This window comes from Gambusia affinis, linkage group LG10, assembly GCF_019740435.1.
Source record: "Gambusia affinis linkage group LG10, SWU_Gaff_1.0, whole genome shotgun sequence".
Taxonomy (NCBI): domain Eukaryota; kingdom Metazoa; phylum Chordata; class Actinopteri; order Cyprinodontiformes; family Poeciliidae; genus Gambusia; species Gambusia affinis.
The window spans coordinates 7,247,201-7,268,209 of NC_057877.1; the positions used below are offsets into that span (position 1 = coordinate 7,247,201).

Here is a 21,009-nt window from a genome sequence, read left to right on the forward strand (position 1 = left end):
GCCGTTGTTTGTGTCCTTTCTATATTTAAATTTCTTTTTGTTTTGTTTTTTGGTTTCTGGCCCAAAGATTAACAATATTTCTGAGAGACAGAATGTCTTGGTTAAATATTTACACTCCTTGAGACCATTTTTTAATAGTATTTCACGCTAAACACAAAAATGTGATTGGTGTTTTGCTGGGATTTTGTATGATTGGCCAAGACAAATAGGTGTGTAACTGTGAAGTGGAAGACATGAGAGTTGTGCGATATCTTGTATTTTGGTATCCGTCCAATACTAAGTAAATACCGGGCTGATATGATTGATCCCAATACTGATACTTTTTATTTAAGTTTGCTGTATCAACAAACCTCCTGTGACTCGGGTGTTTTTGAACTTTTTCCTTAGTTCAAACTTAGGAAACTTTAATACTTTAATAACACTTTTGCATTTCCTGAATGAATAAAGTGCATAAAAACGTTTTCATTTGAGAGCAGATTGTGTTAAGAAACAATGCAAACATAAAACAATATTTCAAGAAATAATCTGAAACTTTAGCCCAGCTGTTGGATCAAACGAGGCTTGGGGTGATGCTTCAGGTTCTGTTCAGTAATGTTCCCTAAAAACCCTTTGAGTTCTTAAAGGAACAGTCGGATTTATGACCATGTGACACAGAGATGGACTCAGTCTAGCTGTTTGATGTGCAGTGTGGCACTATCCTAAAATATCTGATGGAATTAGTAAGTCTACTGTCAGAATAATAGTTATAATAATTAAATCTCGCTCTTTTCTGATATATCTGATATTTTTTTGTAAAAAAATAAAATAAATAAAGTCAACCCTACATGTTCCTTCCACACAGTCGAAGTGTTTCCAGTTTACTCCTAAGATAATTTTGGGATAATTTCAAGCAGATTGTGTAATATTGGAAAAGGAACTTCAATGCATTCGCCATCAGATGAAACAGGCGTGCCTCAAGAGGGGTGTCATATAATCCACCAATAACGTCGGAAATCTGTCATTGTTCTTTTATTTACCTTTTCACTGGCAGGGATTCAACATTGCAACACATCGAATCTTTTTTTTTTTGTTTTACTGTCATGTCATAGCATTTTTTGGCAGTGGAGCTTTAGAGAAAAAACTCCTGTCTGGGAGTGTCCCATTCAAAACAACACGGCACACCTTTTGACTCAACGTTTTCTGAATGCAGACGGTGGAACAGGTTGGAAAATGTTGCATCAACTTCAGGTTAAACAAGGATCATTAGTTTTTTATGTTGCTACTCATCTTTCAGATACTTTGATGTGATTTCTAGGGATTGGGTTGGTCTTGCACTTATTCTGTTTGTCCACATAAGAATGCTAAACCAGGGTCGGGGTTATCTTTTTAATCTGTTCTCCTGTGAAACGTGGTTTTCTGCTAAAACGTGAATGTCTTCTGAGATAAAATCATTCCACAAATCACAAACTAACCCACTGGGGAAAGAAGTCGACAGGAAGTAGTTGGAGGAGGATTTTTATTAGTGACATCGCGTGAGCAAACTTACTCGTGTGTGATTTTAATTCTTAACGGAAACACCACAATTGCAGATTTGTGGGTTTTTCCAACATTAGCAGAACATTTACGTTTTGCACACATTTCCCTGGGAGTTGCTGTCAGAGCATTAGTCAAGATGCTCAAAAGCAACCTGAGAACTAACAAAACTCAGGCTTTCTGTAAACTGTGATCTGTAGGAACAGTTTCTTCACGCGTCCACCGTGAAGGAAGGAAGGCCCTGCTCCATGAAGTTTGACGAGAAAAATTTACTTGAGAGAAATGTTTTACCACAGAATGAGTCCAAGGTTTAGGTTTCAGGTCACAATCACAAATATGTTTAGACAAGTGAAAGTGACCACATTATCTAATTAACTAAGTTAACTCCACCAATCCTCCCAGGCTGAATGGTCCGATATCTGTCCAGGACTAACGCATCAAGCTGACCTATATTTATTCGCCTATCATCGGAAGGTGTAAATAAATAAAACACGTTCACACATTTCCTATTTTCAAAGTGAACTTAAGCCGCATGTCGTATAATGACTCCAATAAAAACCCAAAGTTACATTTTTTGTTAAGTGTCTGAAGATGTCTGTCAATGAAAACACAAAACAATCTCCTCGCTCCTGTGCGCTGACCAGTATGGCAGATTCTGTAAACGATTATAATCAAACGTCTGTAATTGCACGTGATGTAATTTTTCATTTACGAGGGAAATAACATGTTCTTTTATTTTTTAAAAAGGGATTTAATAAACAGGCCTTTGCTGGGCTAAGGTAACATTAAAGTTGACGGGATGAAGCTGCTGAATGGAATGAAATCATTGTGAAGGTAATTGTTCTCATCGCCGCCCTCCTACTGTGACACCCAAACTCAGACCTGTGGCAGGGAGCCCACGCATTAGTCACTACCAACTGGGTTCACAAGAATTTCAGACTTTGTGAAGGGAGCGGTCTTCCTCTCAGTTTGATAAGAAATACCTGGATGATGTCTCAGCGACTGATCGAGTACGTTTTTCCTCGGCTTAGCAGATTAATTTTTAACAAGCACAATGCAAATTAAGAGACTAATTCTGTCACATCATTTGAAAACATACTAATTGAGAAGCCATAATTGGAACGCCCTTTTGTCTTTCTAATAACACAGACACGCAGCAATGCTTTTAGTGTATTATTCTTTGTTGAAAAAAACCCCTCACATTTACATATTACTAAAAAATGTATTGGTGTTTCTGTTTGATTGCAAGGTTTTAGCTTGGAGCTCCTATAGCAGCATGCTAGCTTTTATGTTAGCTCTGACCTAAAAGTCATCGTTTGCAAATTGCTGCTAATATGTCTGTGATTTAAAACTACAAGTTAAATAAAGAGAAATGTATTAGTCATATGAAAACCAATAAGTTTATCTATATCTCTAGGGAGAACACAACATGCTTACTAAGCTAACTCTGGAAGAAAGGCAAGTCAAGATGTTCAGAAGAAACTCTGGAGATAAGAGGTCAGTCTGAGTTTATCAATCTGGATTGTAAACCTGGTGCTGAGATGAAGAGTTAAGGTTATTCACATTACTACTGAATACGTATCACCACAGCCCTACGTAGGCTAATCGGGGAAAAAAAAAAACCACACCATCAAAGGCTCTGTACGGTTTGGTTTATTACAAACATTTGATGTTTGGAGTTTCGCCCAATGTCGCTGCTTAGCCTCAGGAGACACTTGAAAGATTTCCAGGAGTTTTTTTAATCACTCTACAACAAATGAAAAGCCAATTGAGTGGTGCAAAACAAGTTGGAAATTGAAAAAGAAGAAGTAGGAAAGTAAATATCAAAAAGCTATGGATGATAAATAGCTTTTGGCCACTTGCATTATAGGATTTCTCATCTCTGTAGAGGTTCTGAGGCGTCGATCACAAAAGCCTGAACAAAAATGACCACCCTAACGGATTACTTCTGGTTTTACATAAGCCTGGTTTTTACCTATGCCTTGGTGACAACTCCCATCAAACAGTGACTGGTGATGAGTCTTTAAAATGTGTTTTGTTTTTTGTTTTTGTTGCTGTTGTGCTTTGTGTCACCGTCTTTCTGCACAGCCTGAAAATGATGGGCAGACATTTTCCAACAAAACTTTGTAGTTGGCAGCAGAATTCATGCAAGTTGTCGCGGTACTGAAGAAGCAAAGATCCCACCACCACCACCACCATGCTTGAAATGAAAATATGGTCACCCTAAATTATATGGTCAATGGAAATGCAGCTATAGTTCAGACTTGGACAGGGTTGTGTGTTCGCATAGAACAATGATCCCAAACAAACATCCAAAATGTCTTTGCAGGCCGTCAGTACCGTCCCCAAATTACCTCCCAAAAGGCCTGACCTCAATCTTATAGAAAACATTTGGACTGTGTGAGAAACCCAATGAATCTAAGTTTGCATGTCTGATCATAAAGGTGGTAGAAACATGACAGGAGGTTTTTGACAGCTGGCAAACATGACTGAGGTTTCAACTGGTAAAGTATTCAGACCAAGTATTAGTGGAGTGCTGTGTTTAGGCCTGTCCAGGGTGTTCACCTGCTAGACTGGCCTTTGATTAGGACAACATGAACCACATTCCTTGGCTTAAACCAGAAGAAGAAAGACTCGTTCACAAAGAACGCGGCTGTAGCTGCAACGATAATACACAGTCATGACAGAGAACAGACATTTAATGTGGACACATTCAAAGTGAAAATATACACACACACATATATATATATATATATATATATATATATATATATATATAAACATAACTTTATGGTGATAATTCAACATAAGTTGCAGGAAAAGCTCAGACACTGCGCTCCATTCTTTAAAACAAGAAACACGTGTGACTAAAGAAAACTTGACTCCTTCAGAAATCTGCACAAGAGAACAAATGTTTTCTGCAAGTTAACACAGAATCGCACTGATTTTTTATTTTTTATTTATTTATTTCTTTTTTTTCGTGGTCTCCAACATCTCTTCAACTTTCTTTATTGCATTTTACAACTTGACACACATCAATCATTGGTACAATGAAAACACAGTAGTTTTCAAAGAAGTTCAAGCTGATTTCTCCCAGAACCCAGCCCACCCCAAACGCACCCCGTCCAGGTCCAAGCACAAGACAAACAGCCTGCTGGGATCCAGTCCCTGTAGCAGTTTCTAGCAACACAACATACACACACATCCATTCACACACATTCAAAAGGAGGCAGGAAAAGAAATAAAGAAAAAATAATAATACTGATACTAAGTAAATAAATGAATATATACTATAATATATACTATATACAAATAAATTACAAATGAAGAAGGAAAAAGAAAGAAAAAATAAAATAATAAAAAATAATTTTAAATAAATAAATAAATTATAAGACGAAGAGTATATATTGGTTAAAAAGAAAATAACTGGATTGGATATCAATGAGAAGGCCTACAGATAATTTAATTTTCTTCTGAATCAGGTAGCAAGGTCATGGTACCCACAATAGATAGGAAAGGTCTCCAAGTCTCCATAAATTTACTGGTGGAACCCTTAAGTGAAAATCTGAGTTTTTCCAGCTTCAGGTTGTAAAGAACTTCTCTGACCCAGTAGTCATGAGACGGGGGGACGTTTAGTTTCCATCTAAGTAAAATAAGTCTTCGAGCCAAAAGGGTAGTGAAGGCTAGGGCTTGTTTCAAAGAACGCGAAAGGCCCGGGTCTGGAGGGATGCCAAATATAGCCGATAATGGATTGGGGAGAATTGTCTGATTATATGCTTGACTTAGTGTTTTAAAAATGTTACCCCAATACCAGATTAGCTTTGGGCACGCCCAAAACATGTGGGTATGGTTAGCTAGCGACTGTCCGCACCTATTGCAAATGTCGCTGACTGATGGGTAAATCTTTGCTAATTTTGCGTTTGTGTAATGCACTCTATAGAATATTTTGCACTGTATTAAAACATGCCGGGCACAGATCGAGGACTTATGAATTAAATTCTTGGCAGCCTCCCACTGCTCTTCCTCCACCCTAGCACCCAACTCCCCCTCCCATGCTGTTTTAACAAAGGCTGCAGGTCTTGAGGTGTTATTATTATTAATAGAATTATAGACGAATGAAATACATTTTTTCCGTTGTGGGTCTAATTGTAGGAGAGTATCTAAAAGTGTTTCAGGGGGTCGATTAGGAAAGTGTGGAAACAACTTTTTAACATAATCCCTGGCCTGAAAGAACCGAAAGAGATGAGAATTAGGCAGTTGGAATTTGGATGGAAGTTCAGCAAAGGATGAAAAGGTATTATTGTTATAAAGATCATTTACAGTCTTGATCCCTCCGTCGTGCCACGAGTTAAAAACTAAATCAGTGACTGAAGGCATGAAGTTACAATTTTTAGCTAAAGGAGTTTGTATCGAGGGTCCATGCAGGCCAAACTGTTTCCTGAATTGGATCCAAATCCTTAATGTGGCTTTAACAATGGACTTGTTCTCTACTAGGGAGAGGGGAACGGGGAGATGAGAGCTGATTTTTTTTCTTTTAATGAAGATACTGACTGACCTCCTGCTCTGTCATCGAAAAAAAAAAAAACAACAAAAAAAAACAACAACCCAGAAACAAACAGGTTTCCTAAAAACAACAGCCCTGTGTTTCTGTACGTGTGAACTGTGTAAGTGGCTTATAGCCATTCCTGACTGATTCCTAATCTTGCACACAGAAGGGTGTGTCCTCGCAGTGCAGCCAAGTATTTAAAGGAGTGAAAGGTTGGTGCACTGCAAACAGCTTGTTTCTATCTCCAGTCTGCATTGTTACGTTTCTGCTCCCAATGAACTGAGTGAGTTTCTCCGTCTTTGTTCAGCCTCACTGCTAAACCTTTAACAGCATAATGTATTTGATCAGATATCTAATCTAGAGTTGGCTCAGATTTACTTACAGGCATGTATGTGCTGAAAAGTGAATTTCATGGCCAACATGACTTTATTGTAGCCTTTTTTTATGTGATGATGTATTGCTATAACTACGCATTACTGTGTTTGTATGCTGGCGTTTGCGCTTTTACGTCGCCGTTTTTGTTTGATTTGATGTGATTTTCTGAAATGAATTCCCATCCTTTATTCACATTTGTGCAAAGCGGCCAAAGAGGATATTTAAAGTGAACTTTGCTTCTCAGGGAAAGAAGTCTTAGCAGGCCCTGTCTAAATGCTCTTCATTCAGTGGGGGTCGCTACGTGGTTGGCATAAATGCTCCTCAAGGCAAACGGGTCATGAGTGCACGATGTTTATGGCCAAATAATCTGACTTTTGTTAACAGCAGCACAACAGCACATCTGCTGATGGTGGTGAGAGAACAAAAATCATTTTTTTTCCCTAAATCTCAGGATCAGTTCAAGATCACTTCGTTTGCTTCGTTCATTTACAGTTTAAAAATTTTTGAAAGGAAAGGAACAGAAGGACGGAAAAAATGTAATGCGATGTAACCCTGGACTTAAAAAGTCAATTTACTAAAACATAAACAACTATGACATGGAGACTTCTATAAACAATTTGTAAAGAGTCCTACTAACATCAGCTAGCTGCTATTTTGTGTTTTATCGTGAGGGTGATGGGTTCAGGGGACACGCGGGGCCCAGATGGGTTTATGAACGTCTTGCTGCTTCTTCATAAAATCAAAAAAGTTACTTTTGGATTCTCAGCCTCTCAGTTTTGGTGGACAGCCTAAGCTTTCAAGCTGCCATGTTTGAGGCTATATTGGTCTTCCTATTCTAACTAAGAGGTGTTAAAAGTTTGACAGAATCATTGATGCTTTATAAACTAACTCCTACTTTAAGCTCCCGCACCAAAACATTATTTGAAAAAAAGAAAGAAAAAGCAAATATAAAAATATTCTTTTGACTTTTATGTCCTGTTTTATGTGGGTCTGTCAAATAAAATCTCAGTGCTTTAAAGCTTGTGAAGTGACCAAATGCGAATGCTTAAAAAAAAGAAAAGAAAGAAAGAGTGGGTGAATGATTTTACAAGGCAACTCTGTATACATTTATTTACACGGTGGTGTCTGCGTAGCCTGGTAAAATCCAACAGCTTTTTATACGCTTTGTTTCAGACTGATGGTCTGGACCTTAACTATTTAGATATGTGAAATCTGTTAGTTTTACATTTTACCCAATCGAAGCGTTGCCAACGCTGACTGAACGACTTAATCCTCGTCTCCCGCTGCCATCGCTGAAACTTCCAGCAGTATACAAACCTAAAACAGCACAAAAGCTCAACGTCGTCCTCCTGTTCGCTGACTGTTGAAATTCAGCTTGAGAAATTGATTTCAATGGGAGAAATCCTAGGGCTGCACAGTGGCGCAGTTGGTAGAGCTGTTGCCTTGCAGCAAAAAGGTCCTGGGTTCAATTCCCGGCCCGGGGTCTTTCTGCATGGAGTTTGCATGTTCTCCCTGTGCATGGTGGGTTCTCTCCGGGTTCTCCGGCTTCCTCCCACAGTCCAAAAACATGACTGTCAGGTTAATTGGTCTCTCTAAAGTCTCCCTAGGTGTGAGTGTGTGTGTGTGTGTGTGCATGGTTGTTTGTCTTGTATGTCTCTGTGTTGCCCTGCGACAGACTGGCGACCTGTCCAGGGTGAACCCGCCTCTCGCCCGGAACGCAGCTGGAGATAGGCACCAGCAACCCTCCCAACCCCATTAGGGAAGAAGGGTGTAAGAAAATGGATGGATGGATGGGAGAAATCCTAGATGGAGCACTGAACGGAGATGAGAATCCAGCTGGAAAGGAAGGCAATCGTTTAATTTATTTTTATCTTCTAATATTGGTTCAAAGATCCTTCAAAAACAATGTCAACACAAAACTTCATGTAGATCAGTGGAGAATGTGTTTTTCCCTGCAGCTGGGTCATTTATGTTACTGGGGACTTTCCATCAATCTGTCTTTTTTAGAAAGTTTAGTGAATGCTGCTTGATTAGACTGAGTGCAGAAAGGTCAATATAATTTTATTTATTATTATTACAGCATCAAACATTCAGCCGTTTTCTATAAAGGAAGAAGGAGTGAGAGAGAATATGCTCAGGCAACTCGTATGCACAATCTTTAATCGATTTAAGCTTCATGTGGTTCAGTAAAAGCAGGGGGAATAAAAGTCGGAAAGTGTAACTTTTCTTGATTACGTATCTGTTTAATACTTTCTGGATGCTACAAATATCTATAACAGTAGGGTGCAGGGATAGAAGCTCGGGGGCTTTTGGAACACCTTGAAAGGGAGTTTATTAAGGGAACAAGTGTTTGGAGATTATTTTGTTTTTCTGGCACCAGATGATAGTTGTCTCTTGCGTCACTGTGAGCACCGAAAGCCCTCCGCAGACTGAAGTATCACGCTCCGTCGATACATCTGTCTGTCTCTGTTGATCGTCTCCACGCGAGGCATTAGGACCTAATAGACAGGCTGCGTGCTGCAGATAAGGCAGAGGACGCTGTTATTTGTCTCTCACCCCGATGTTGCCTCTTTGCCTTGCAATGCAAGTTAAGCAAATTTAAAATCCACGCGGCGACACAAACAACTGATTGCATCCGGTGCATATTTCATTAATGTCTCAATCGTCAATAGGCACAAAAAGTAAGGATGGACAGGCAATGAGGAATTATCTCACTAATGTCAGGTTGATCACCATATTTCCTCCACAGCTGTCTTGGAGAACACGGATTCAACAAGGATTCATCTATTGCACTGTATCCCAAATGTCCGCTATCGGATTGACTGTGGAGGACATTGGAGTTGAGTAATATCGTTTCCATCAGCTACTTCATTAAAAAGAAATATAAACCCTGGTTCTGGTTCTGTGGTGCTTTGCTACACAACTAGCTGTAGAAGCCAACCCTTAAGTCAGTTAACTGAGAGCATCAACGAAATTGTACCTGGGTGAGAGCATAATATGCACATGAGCAACCTGCAACACCACAAATGACAATAAAATTTCTGCTAACAATAATAAAGGCAGATGAAGCTGAATGAAAGATTGGTACCTTGATCAGCCACTGAAATGAGTCCTATTTAGCACAAATGTGCAAATCTTGGTGCAGCTCGATGACCCCCAGCGCTCATCTGCCAGATGCCAACTGCCACAATGGACTTGACTCGTGACTTTGGCGGGCACACCTGGTGCCTATATACCCTAACAAGCCCAACAATACTGTGACGCAAAAGTGAAGGTTAGGAAACGGGCATGGTGCATTCAAGGACCTGACATGGGTGGGAATCCACAACTATTTTATATAAACAGTGTTCAATCTAATGAACCACCCGGTTACAAGAGAATGGGGGGTTTGACAAAGAAAGATTTGGATACCCCGCGCGTCAATATGTGACGAGCTGGGAGTGAAAACGGGTTGGAATAGTGGCGGTGGAGGAGTAGAAGATGAAGAAGGAGGAGGAGGAGGAATAATGTGAAGTTGTTTTGGGATTTTCTTTTTTCAACATTTTACAGCCACTAGGTTCCTGTAACACGTTAGACAGTAAAACATATTCTGTATTACACGACAGGCCGCAGGGTTATTTTGACATGTAATTTGCATTTAAAGCAGAACAAGATTGAAGTTGTTTTTTAATTATGTTTTCTTTCTGTGTAAGACAGATGAAAAGGTGTGAGATTAGGTGAAATGAACCTACATTATTGTCAATGAAACCGAGCTGAAAAACTGTAGTGATGCCACATGTGGAAAGTTTGAGGGATTTGAGGAACCGTGGATGTTTAAAGCTAGAGACTCATGAACACAAAACTCCAGGTTATCTCAGGGAGTGTTGTGTCAAAAATGTTTCTACTTCACTTAAAGACCAAAGGTACCAAAGCAGATATATTTAAATTCCTCTCATTCACTGTGGAGCATCTTAATTTCACATTCAGTTAAAATGTGCCTTTTCTTTCCTATTGTCAGTAAAGGTACACAACATCATTGTCATAATGTATGTTCCAGTAAAATGGTGTTTAAATAGAAAAGCCACACCAATTCACTGTTAAAAATGCCACTGGATCACAGGTTTATTTAATGCTGGCATGAACATGTTCGTAATCACATTGAGCTCAAGGCTTAATCTGACCAAATCTGGAAATGTGAGCTTGGTTTGTGAAGTTAGAGGCGTGAAGCTGTGCAGGGTCTGCCTGCTTAACTAATGAAGAAGCGACAAAGCAATTCGCCTCACACATGTCAGAGAAGAGTATCTCAAACAACTATCAAGCTATTGTTTTCCACTTGACATCGTTTTCACACTGCACTTTTAGATGTACTATATCACCAAATTCATCTGCTCGTCTGTTTTCGGACACCTTTGGCCTTGAGTAACATCCCGTACTTAAAACATGGGTGTCCGAAAACAGACGAGCAGATGAATTTGGTGATATAGTACATCACTGTAACTTTCAGGGTTTGGGTTAGCCCTGTGTCATGTTATTTTGGTCATGACCCCAATATCATCACCAAAGGTGAAGTTTGGAAAGTAGATGGACGAGTAAAGGGTTTAGTTTTCAGCTCATCGCTCCGTCACTAGGGACGGTGGTGAATGTGGTAGGAATTCATCCTGAAATCGATGGGTTGCCCAGTTGTTATATCCTTAGGAAAGACACTTACCCTGCCTTGTCTGCTGGTGGTCAGACGGTGGCGCCGGTGCATGACAGCTTCACCCCTGGCAGCTGTGGCTACTATCCAGTAGCTTGGTGAATACGCGTGTGAATGACTGAATGCGGTACCAAGCGCTTTGGAGTCCTCTGAACTTGATGAAGCCCTCTACAGGTACATGCCATTTACCGTTCACTACCACAGACCCAAACAGAACTCGAGCTGAGCCCAAAGCACAAACAGAATCTTGTTTAATGATGATGTAGATTTTTTTTTTATTTTATCAGAGTCCATAAATTTGGCATGGCAAGCAGCTGCTCAGTGACACAGATACAGGCTCGTGTGCCGCAGCCCCCTGGGAGCCATAGAAACGGTGCCCTATTTAGTTGGCCTGTAACACAGAGAGGACAGACTGACGCGACTCTCATCTTCAGTCACACATCGTATCGGGCAAACAGTCCAGCTTTCACCGGGCAGATTATTTTAGGTACAGTTAAGGAGTTTTGTTTTTTTAGATATAAGGTGCCCAGTGAGCAGACTAATGGCTGCCTGTGGATGCAGCTTCATTCCATGCTGAATTTCTCATCAAACTCACACGCCTGGCACCGAGGCGAGTGCTGCTCAGAGGATCCACCCCGCCGACTTAATTTAACTCTAAAGGCCAGGCGATGTTTAGTCAAACAATTTTCAGCATGGACAGCTCTCCGAACGGCAGACACAGTCAGCTGATAACTAAAAATGCTCTAACAAATGCTGCACAGATGGAGGAAAGAAACCATAGGAATAAGTCAGCTGTTATCTTTAAAAGATGTGCTTCAGATCACAGGGGCAGAAAAAAAAAAGAGCTTTCATTTTATACTTAACCGTTTGGTATGCTTTCAGAGTCCAACGGGAAAAGATAAACATTCAGTAGAGGATTAATCTTTGCCCCGACGACTGACCGTCTTCTCAAAAAGCAGCCTCTCTTGAAGAACAAAACTCAAGAACAGTCGTCGAATCCGCTCTCAGAATGAGCGCACGACTAAAATAAATCCTTCATCAGATTCAGAGAAGTGGTAATTTATCATTTTGATAACAGAAAAAGGGAGATTCCTTACGGTAATAACGTGTCACCCATAAATCTCCACATCAGTGCCGCGGGAATCAGGCAGAGAAACTATCAGAGGAACACTAATCACACTTGAAGATAAATGAGTTAGAGCCAGAAAATGAGTCGGATCACAGAATCAAGGAGCCATCAGACAGGTACGGCGTGAGCTCCGATGATCAAACAATGTCTGGATCCAGAACTGGTAAACAGCAGCTTTAAGAAATCCCTCGTGAAAAAAACAAAACAAAAACAGGATATGTTTCATCAGGATTATAAAGCTAAAAAAATATCTGGCAAATTGTTGAGCAATAATAGAGTAAATACCATCAACAGTATTAGTAAAACCGATGAGAAAATCCTTGAGTGGGTCCAAAATAACTTTCTAGCAAAACCCCCCCAAGTTTTGTATGAATACATGAATATAATTTATGTAATAAATGACTAAAACATATTTTGTCACATTATATGATTACAATTATATTGATATTTAACAAAACAAAACAAGTCATTCTATTCAAAAATGTTAAACTATGTCAACGATTAAGTGCGTATTTAAATGCATATAAATATTGTACAATTATCTCTGCATGTAATTAACTATTTATCTCTGTGTTGTGTACTCTACATTCATCACACCTCGTCTGTGTTTCCACCATCACTCAGGTAGAAACACTCCCCTCTGGGTTAACTGGACACTTCAACTTAAACCTTTATGTGAATTAGGCTTTAGGAGGCCGATCTATTGGATAACAGTGCTGTGGATCTTATTTACATCCATTTTCCTGTCTGGATCAATTCACACTCCACACATGCGCTCACATTACCGAGGCAGAGTATCGGTGCTCCGCTTTCTCCAATGTTATCTGAACATTTCATAGAACCTTTTGCAGATCAATAAATAATCACTGCACTCTTCCATTCAACTAATCCCACGGCTTTCAGGATTTATAAGTCAAGCCACTGAGACTGTCTTTGAAAGAGGGCTGATTCTTTGATCGGTGAACCCAGACGAGCTTCTATATCCATCTTTTTCTGTCACAGTTTTAGCTGTTTTAAAGAGCTGGTATTATGTATTTTCCAGGCACATAGTTCCATTTTATAGCGCAATCAAACATCTATGTTACCTTCAGTTGTTATAAAAATGTTTAAACGTTACCTAAAGGAAATTTGAAGTCCTAATTTGACGTCCTGATATTGGGCATCTGTCTCTTTAAGAAGCTCCTGCTCTTTCAGACACCCCAGCTTTAACGCTGATGTGTTACGCTGCTAAGAACAGATCTTAGGAACATTGGACTGACAAAAAGTTCATATAGAGAGCTCAGCAGATGCGCAGTTCAACCAGGTGTTTGCTGACTGCAGCTGCCACTAGTCTGGAGGAGCTCAGTGGAGAAAGGCACATGGGGAGGCCTGCTATGTGAAGCGGAAATTAGCTTGGAGACCGCAGCTCCGAGGAGGAGCTTTGGGTAAATGGGCAGAGCTTTGTGGGAGCAAGTGTTTAGTCATGGCTTAATGGAGATTCAAGGATTCCTCAAACATTTGTGAAAATTTAAGCGTATTTTTGTTCAGGGAATAACATTAATAACCCCTTTAAATCTTTGATTATTGCACTTACTGTAGTTTTTTTGAGGAGTTATATTTCATTGCAGCAATTTCCTGACTTATTTCAATATGTTCTCTTGTCTTGGCAAAATTAGCCTCTACTTAAAAAAATAGATATGCACCTCATTTCCAGTTTTGTGACAGATAGAGTGAAACCTGTGAGCAACTACCAGTCCCACATTTTTATATGTAAACAGCGTCTCACCAACGCATGCAAGTGGCCTCAGTTTTTACAGTGGAAAACATCCGTGGTTGGTTTCGGAGTGGTTGGTTTACAACCCGAAACCAACCACTCCGGTGGCGCTGCTGGAAGTCGATAACGTCTTCATTCACACAGCAGGACAAGCAGGAATAAGGTGGATAGTGTGAGACAAGCCATCTGCTGTGAAAGGGGAAAAAAATCATTTAGAGCTTTTTACACACCTTCACCAGGGGTGTCAACATATCTGCAGGGCATTGTGAGTAAATCATGCACTAAATCAAATTCAATAGAGCTGTTGTTCACAGAACCAACTTTAAGATGTTGGGGGGGGCAAGATTCTCCTTTTAAACATTTTGCTGCCTCTTCCCTGGCGTGGCTGTGCTAAAAACGAACAGTAACTATCAGCTTTAACTGGCGACTGGGTATCGGATGAGCAAATTGGAGTCTATTTTACATTTTCAGCGTATAGGATTACAGTACTTTTAATTTATGACTCCTGAAGGAAAAACAACACTTTAATCAACAGTGTCCGTTCTGTTCACCTTCGTCTGTTTCATAAACTGTCTTTCGTTGTCGGGTTGGAAGACTGCAGTTTTGTCAGGTTCGTTCTCGGCTCGTCTGTCAGCAGAACGCCACAATCCTGAGCTGGGAGGGGGACTTCCTCCTCCCAGCTGCACGCCCGCTGATTCTCCCGCCTGTCGCAGATTTACTGGTATGTGAATAAGCCGTGAGCTCACTGTCACTTCCGTTGCTTCGTCTCAACCTGGTTGGTTTGTCACATTCCCAGGGAGGAATGTTCTCCTCGTGTGCGGGAAACCATTTCGGTCGGTTCAAGGCTTGGTCAAGACACGGGAAGACAAAATGCTTTGGTGCTCATGTAAAGACAGTTTGTGTTTTCTGTACGGGTCAGTCCCCAGAAAGCAGCTGAGTCTTAAAAAAAGAGGGTCCCGTTTGACCAAAATCAAAGTAATTCACACGTAAAAAGCAAGAAATGCTTTATGCTTCTTGTGACGTAACATCTGCTGTGAATCTGTTGCACCATCACTACAAAACCAAACAGCTGCTTTTTTTTACTAGTTGTACACGATTTCCGTTTGTCTTTCTTCTTTCTGGGACGCAGCAGGTGTTGCATAATGAATGAAACATATCTGTGACATGCTGATTGACAACGCCGTGCGGTTTTCACAGTTCCCCTTCCTTCCAACATGTCCGACTGAAGTGGCATTGAATAAAGTGAAATATGCATTCCAATGAGGCTTGCAGATTAAAGTTACCTTTAAACAAGAACCTTGAAGCAGATAAGTGAAATACTTTTAACTTTTCTGTGTTAAAATCTTTGGCGCCACTTTCCAACAGGGCTTTATAGACGGCTAATAAATAGTTTATGAATATGTCATCTATAAATGTTTTGTAAGTCATTAATAACATTTTATTATGCATTAAGTAAGGGTGAGAAGGAGAACATGTGGAAATTTTAAAAGCTGTACTCCTTGACATTTGAGAAAATCCATTGGAGGTTTTCACACTGACAAAAGTTCTCGGCCCCAGATCTGATCTACGTTTTGATTTTTGTTCCCAGTGATCGCCACGGCAATCTGTGAGCAGATGGTGGTGCCTTCATCTCAAGAATGACCCAAAAGTTTCATGGAACCGTTTTGACATTACGCAACAGTGAGAGGAGCTTTGTGCCATGTAGTCAGACTGAGCCGTCTCCTCCGCCTCGACTTTAAGTGACAAACAGTGCGGCTGGAAATAATCAAAATATCTACGCATGTGAAACTGTTGCACACTCGTTCACCTCCAGCTCAGATGGAACAAAAGTCATGTGTTTATTTAATCACATATTCTCCAAAGACTTGTGACTTGTTAAGGAAGATATTAAAGAACAAATGACTGAGAAAAAAAATACGAATTAACATAAATATTATTGGGAAACTCATATAAAAACAGGGCAACCTCCCTCCTGGACCACAGCTGCTCGCTCAGATCCACTGCCTTCTTTCTGCTGCAGAGAAACTAGTTTATGAATATCTCGCTGAAGCTCACCCAAGATGCACACGCAACATCCTCAGTAAAATAAATTGTGTTTTTATTCAGCATATCTAAATATCTCTAAAGATAATGACAAATATTAACTCTTCTATGTGTTTATTCTTTTCAATTTATTCTCTAAAGTTATTTATTCAGACCCTGTTGGTGATCACACCAACTTGCTTGCTTACATGGGAACTTAAACATTGTGGATTTGTGTGAGCATGGAATCAAGCCCAATTAATTGAGTGTTATCTTGCATTTCTTTCTGATATCCAAGCAGAATAAGTTTAGTTTTCTTAATATTTAGAGGAGTTTATCTACATCAAACCAAATACCTAAAATGTTCAGCTCCTTGACATTTTAAATAGTTAAAGATTTTTATCCAATCAGCTATTCAGTGATTGCAATTGTATTCTGTGGAAAAGGATTTTATTTAGTTCAATTGAACACTTCACTGGTTTTCAATCTCATAAAATTGCAGTAGGTAAGTTTTATAACTATATGTATGTTAGACATATTTATTTCTTAAAATGTTCTCTATGTCCTGACAGTATAATATGAGACAGATGATCACTGAAAATAAAATCAAACTCCTCTTTCTCCTCGCTGTGGTCCTACCGCCATCTGCAGAAATACACAGAAACAATCAGTCAGAGTCTGGAAGATGGTCTCACCAAATGTCACGAGCCGCATTTCCATTACAAATGTGTGCAAAACCGTTTCGATATCACGGTAATGTCAGAAAAACACAATTTCGCAACTGCGGTGTCTCCACTAAATAAGAAATGAAAATAAAATCACTCTTGAATGCATCTGCGTGGGTAAAACGTCATTAAAATTGATGGCGGTGACAGATTTAAACACACAGCGCTCGTCATCAGCCACTGGAGGAAAGGTTGCCGTCTTATTCAGGCATAGGAGTGACAAGCTTCGAGCCTTTCTGCCTCGTTTATGGGCAGGACTACATGGTTTCTGCATGCGCTAACAGAAACCCTGAGCACTGTAAAAAAGTAAAAGTAGGGCACTATCACACAACCTTTTCTCCCACTATATGCTAAACTGGTGCTCCATCGGCACTGATGATGATTAACTTGCCTCAGCATGCTAATTTCCTAAAGTGGGCCCAACAAGAGGGCAGACTGGTCTGTTTTCTGCTTTACACGTCAATTTCTTTTTATTATATAATTATTTTTACCACTTGGATTAGGACAGGCACAGGTCAGAACCGAGGCTCCAGAGATGCGGCAGGAGTCGATGTCCCACAGTTCTCCACTTTCGGACTTCAGCATTCTTAGACACGCTGACGTGTGGCAAGGCAAACGAAAACGAAACAAAAAGAAGCCGTGTGACAGCAGCTCAGGAAAGAGGTGAAAGTGGACCACATGATTCATCCACACAGAGGAAGAAAACAATCTCTGGACAAACAGAGGACGAGAAGTCGATAGATGAATCTGATGCTCTCTGTGAAGAAGCGATTAGAGAGACAGTGAGGGCTTGTTTTCAGACCCTACGATGTTCCCTTCCCCACTTTCAAATAAACTGATGCTTCACATGGATTAAATAAAATAAAAAATGTCTGGCCAACGCACACAAAGCATAACCAGGCAGAATTTTAAATAAGAAGTGGCTATTTTGTTTATTTGTGTTTCACTTTTAGTTTAAGTATAGCTACAAAAATGTGTCTGCATGTTTGCTCTGTCATGACCATTTTGCGTGTGAGACTTCTGTGATAAAGTCCGCATCAGAGGATAATGTGTCGATTCAGAGAATTAAAAACGAAGCGAAACTCAGCTGCAGCTCCGAAGGAAAGCCAATTTCCTCTCTGCAGAAATTAATTGGCCAATAAATTAGAATAGTTCGCTGCTGTAGTTTAATTAGATGTGATGTTTTTTGTTTTTTTTCGAGCATCAGCTGTGGCTGGAACCACAAGGAGAATAATGCTTGGCAGCATCCATTCAGAAAAATCAAACCGATCAGAGTTTTCCTTCTTCTTCTTCTTCCTCTCAGGATGCCACCAGTGATTCACTCAGTCAGAGACAGCTCTGCCGTCGGTCGGTTCCCAACTGTCACTTTGCCGTTTGTGGAAGACGTGGAGGTGGAAGAAGAGGAACCGGCAGAGAATGACGTTAACGAGGAGAGCGCCTGTCGACGGTGGCTGCGTAAGGCGTGTCCGTGCTGCTGTAAACGGCCAGGCGGCGACGACGACGCCACGGAGACCGTGGTCACCGGGGTGGATGAACCAGACAAAGAGGACGGGGCAAACGGAGAGAAGCCAACCACTGAGGACGGCAATCTAAATGGTAATACGAGAACACACGTCTCAAGTTAAAATGAAAAAAATTAATATACACAGCCACAAGTTTAACTTTGAAAGTTTTTTTTTGTGTGCTTTTCACAGAACTTCTTCTGAACGTCCGATCGATAGATCTGATGAAAAGCAAAACGGGAGCGAACCTGGTGGAGCATCACACCAACCTCTACCAGAGCGACAAGTTGGTCATCCGCAGAGGGCAGACCTTCCAGATGTGGATAACCTTATCTCGACCTTTTGACCCCCACACAGACAAGCTTCATCTGGAGCTGAAAACAGGTCAGTGAAATAAATCCAAACCCTAAATTCAGAACCACGTCAAGGATCCCGAAGGGAACGTTGAATTTTGCAGCACCTCAACTAAAGTATCTATGTCACGCTGGGCCTTTCTCTAAAATATTGTTTTGGCATTATTGGCCCTTATTAAATGGTAATGTGACAAGAAAGAGGGCAGGGAGGAGAGGAAAGACGTGCAGCAAATGGCCTGAGACTGGGAGCCAAACCAAGGACAACCGTGTCTGACTCTCTGCACCTGCTGCCTGTCCTCCACCAACTGAGCCACTTGGACTTTTTTTCTCGTTTACGACATTGTAGCAACAAACCTGTAGCAGACTGAATTTTATGTGCTATTGTTCAACCCTTCTTTACTCTGACACTCCTAGGTTAAATCTAATACAACCAATTGCTTCACCTATTTAATAATAATGCCTGATTTGAAAGATGGAAGAAAAAAAGAAAATGTGGTTTTGAATTTTCCACCAATAAAAGTCTGAGAAGTGTGTCTCTCATAGGGATTGAACGACTACATATTTTTTAAGGTCGACTATATCATGATAATAGTCGAGTCGATGTCGACTAGTCGCGGTGACGTCATAGTGACGTAAGCGCAAAAACCCTTCACAACTACTTGGAGGCTTTATTAGCTATTAACTCCCCTTTTCCTGCTTTTACTAAGTCTATTATGGAGAATTAAAAGAGCAATAAACAGATCATTCTTCGTGAGCAGTGGGGAAAAGTTTGTTGCACAAAGTCGGGTCTGACTTTTTTTTTCTAAACACCGGCTGATGCCAATGATCTCTGGATAGTTACTATAGGAGTCAAATTATCACACTGACTACATGGTGCTTTTGGAACATCACAAGCCAAACTTGTTATGAACGGATCCAGTTTGGTTACAGCTGAATTCAACGAAACTACCTGCTTCTCCTCCGCCCGATGCGCGGCAGGAAGCTCTGCTGACTCAGCAGATTGAACGATTTAAGATATTTTCTAGTCAACGTCAACATGATAAAAGTCGAGTCGATGTCGAGTTGACTAGTCGTTGTGACGTCATAGCAACTCAAGACGCAAAGCTTTGGAGTAACGTACAGGCTTTATTACCCGTTTTCACGGAAAAATACGGCCTTTACACAGAACAGCAACAAGTGAAACAACAAAACATCGGGATAGTTTATGATAAATAATAAGTTGCTGGGAAACCAACATTCAAAAGGAAACGCACATCTTTTAGATGACATTACCACAGATCTTTATTTAATCAGCAACATAACATCATAATGTATTAGTTAGATTGTCGTGACAAAGACATTCGCGAGCCGGCTAAGTGACATCCTTAGCGGAAGGGGGCGAGTTTTAGAAGGCTCGTGTTTTGTAGTCGACTGCAGCTGCAACTCCATCTCCTTTTAAAAACACTGTAAAACCACAAATATGCATCCATCTACATATCATTTAAACTAATGTATTAACTTATTTTTCTTGTGTCTTGTGACGTTTACTGTGCTGTCAGATCAGCACAGGCTGTCACCACCGGCAATCACATGACTGCGACTAGTCGACATAAAATGTAAAAACTCGCGAGATGTCCTAGAGTCGACTAGTCGACTAATTGGTTCAACCCCTAGTCTCTCACATCCTGAGACAGAACTTTCCAAAACTACTGTTCATGTCTCCACCAACTACAGAATGAAATTATTTCCCTTTTTTTTTTTCTTTTTTTTTTTTTTTTGATAAAATAGTTTGGTGCTACTGGAAGTTGAACCGTTTTGCTATGTATATGTGTATGTATTTATATGTGTTTTTTATTTATTATTATTATTTGGATTTCTACTGTCTAGATAGACTCTGTTCTCCGGTGAAGGATTTGATTGGACAAGCTGGGTTCTCTAAAAGGAGTTGCTTAAAAAAACCCAAAAAACAATGCACCACACACTTTTCATATGTCAATTTGTGAGGAAAACATCTAAAACCATAAATCCTAAGATCCTCCACTTCCACTTATTTGTTAGTCTTTCTGCTTGTCAATCGCATGAAATACATTTAAGGATAAATAACTCAAGGTTCATAAATACTCTCCATATGTCATCATACCAGCAAAACGATTTCCCAAAAGGAAAAGTGTCTAAAATGACATCCCAGTTAGAAACAGCCCTCCACCTCCACCCTCTGCTCATTAATTAGCCACGTTCTCCACCCTTAAACTTGACTCCTCAAAAGCCATATGTGAAACTTGGCTGGAGCTGCACAGCAATACACGACTGCTGAGGTTTCTGCTGACAGCAGGCAGGGGAAGGTCAGATTAGAACGAAGCTCAAGTATCATTTACAAAAAAAAAAAAAATCTCGTGACTGCTTAATAATCTGGGTGGCGTTAAAGCAGACGGCAACAC

The 21,009-nt window shown here is 40.3% G+C and overlaps 1 protein-coding gene across 1 annotated transcript in view; it reads left to right on the forward strand.

Annotated features, from left to right (window-relative positions):
• The first annotated feature begins 6,289 nt into the window (after positions 1-6,289).
• Positions 6,290-21,009, forward strand: part of LOC122838583 (protein-glutamine gamma-glutamyltransferase K-like) — a 33,279-nt gene continuing 18,559 nt past the window's right edge. Inside the window, exons 1-3 of the mRNA XM_044129324.1 lie at positions 6,290-6,341; positions 18,041-18,333; positions 18,432-18,623. Coding sequence (XP_043985259.1) covers positions 18,042-18,333; positions 18,432-18,623 — 484 coding nt within the window. The 5' untranslated portion in view covers positions 6,290-6,341; position 18,041. The remainder of the gene's footprint in view (positions 6,342-18,040; positions 18,334-18,431; positions 18,624-21,009) is intronic.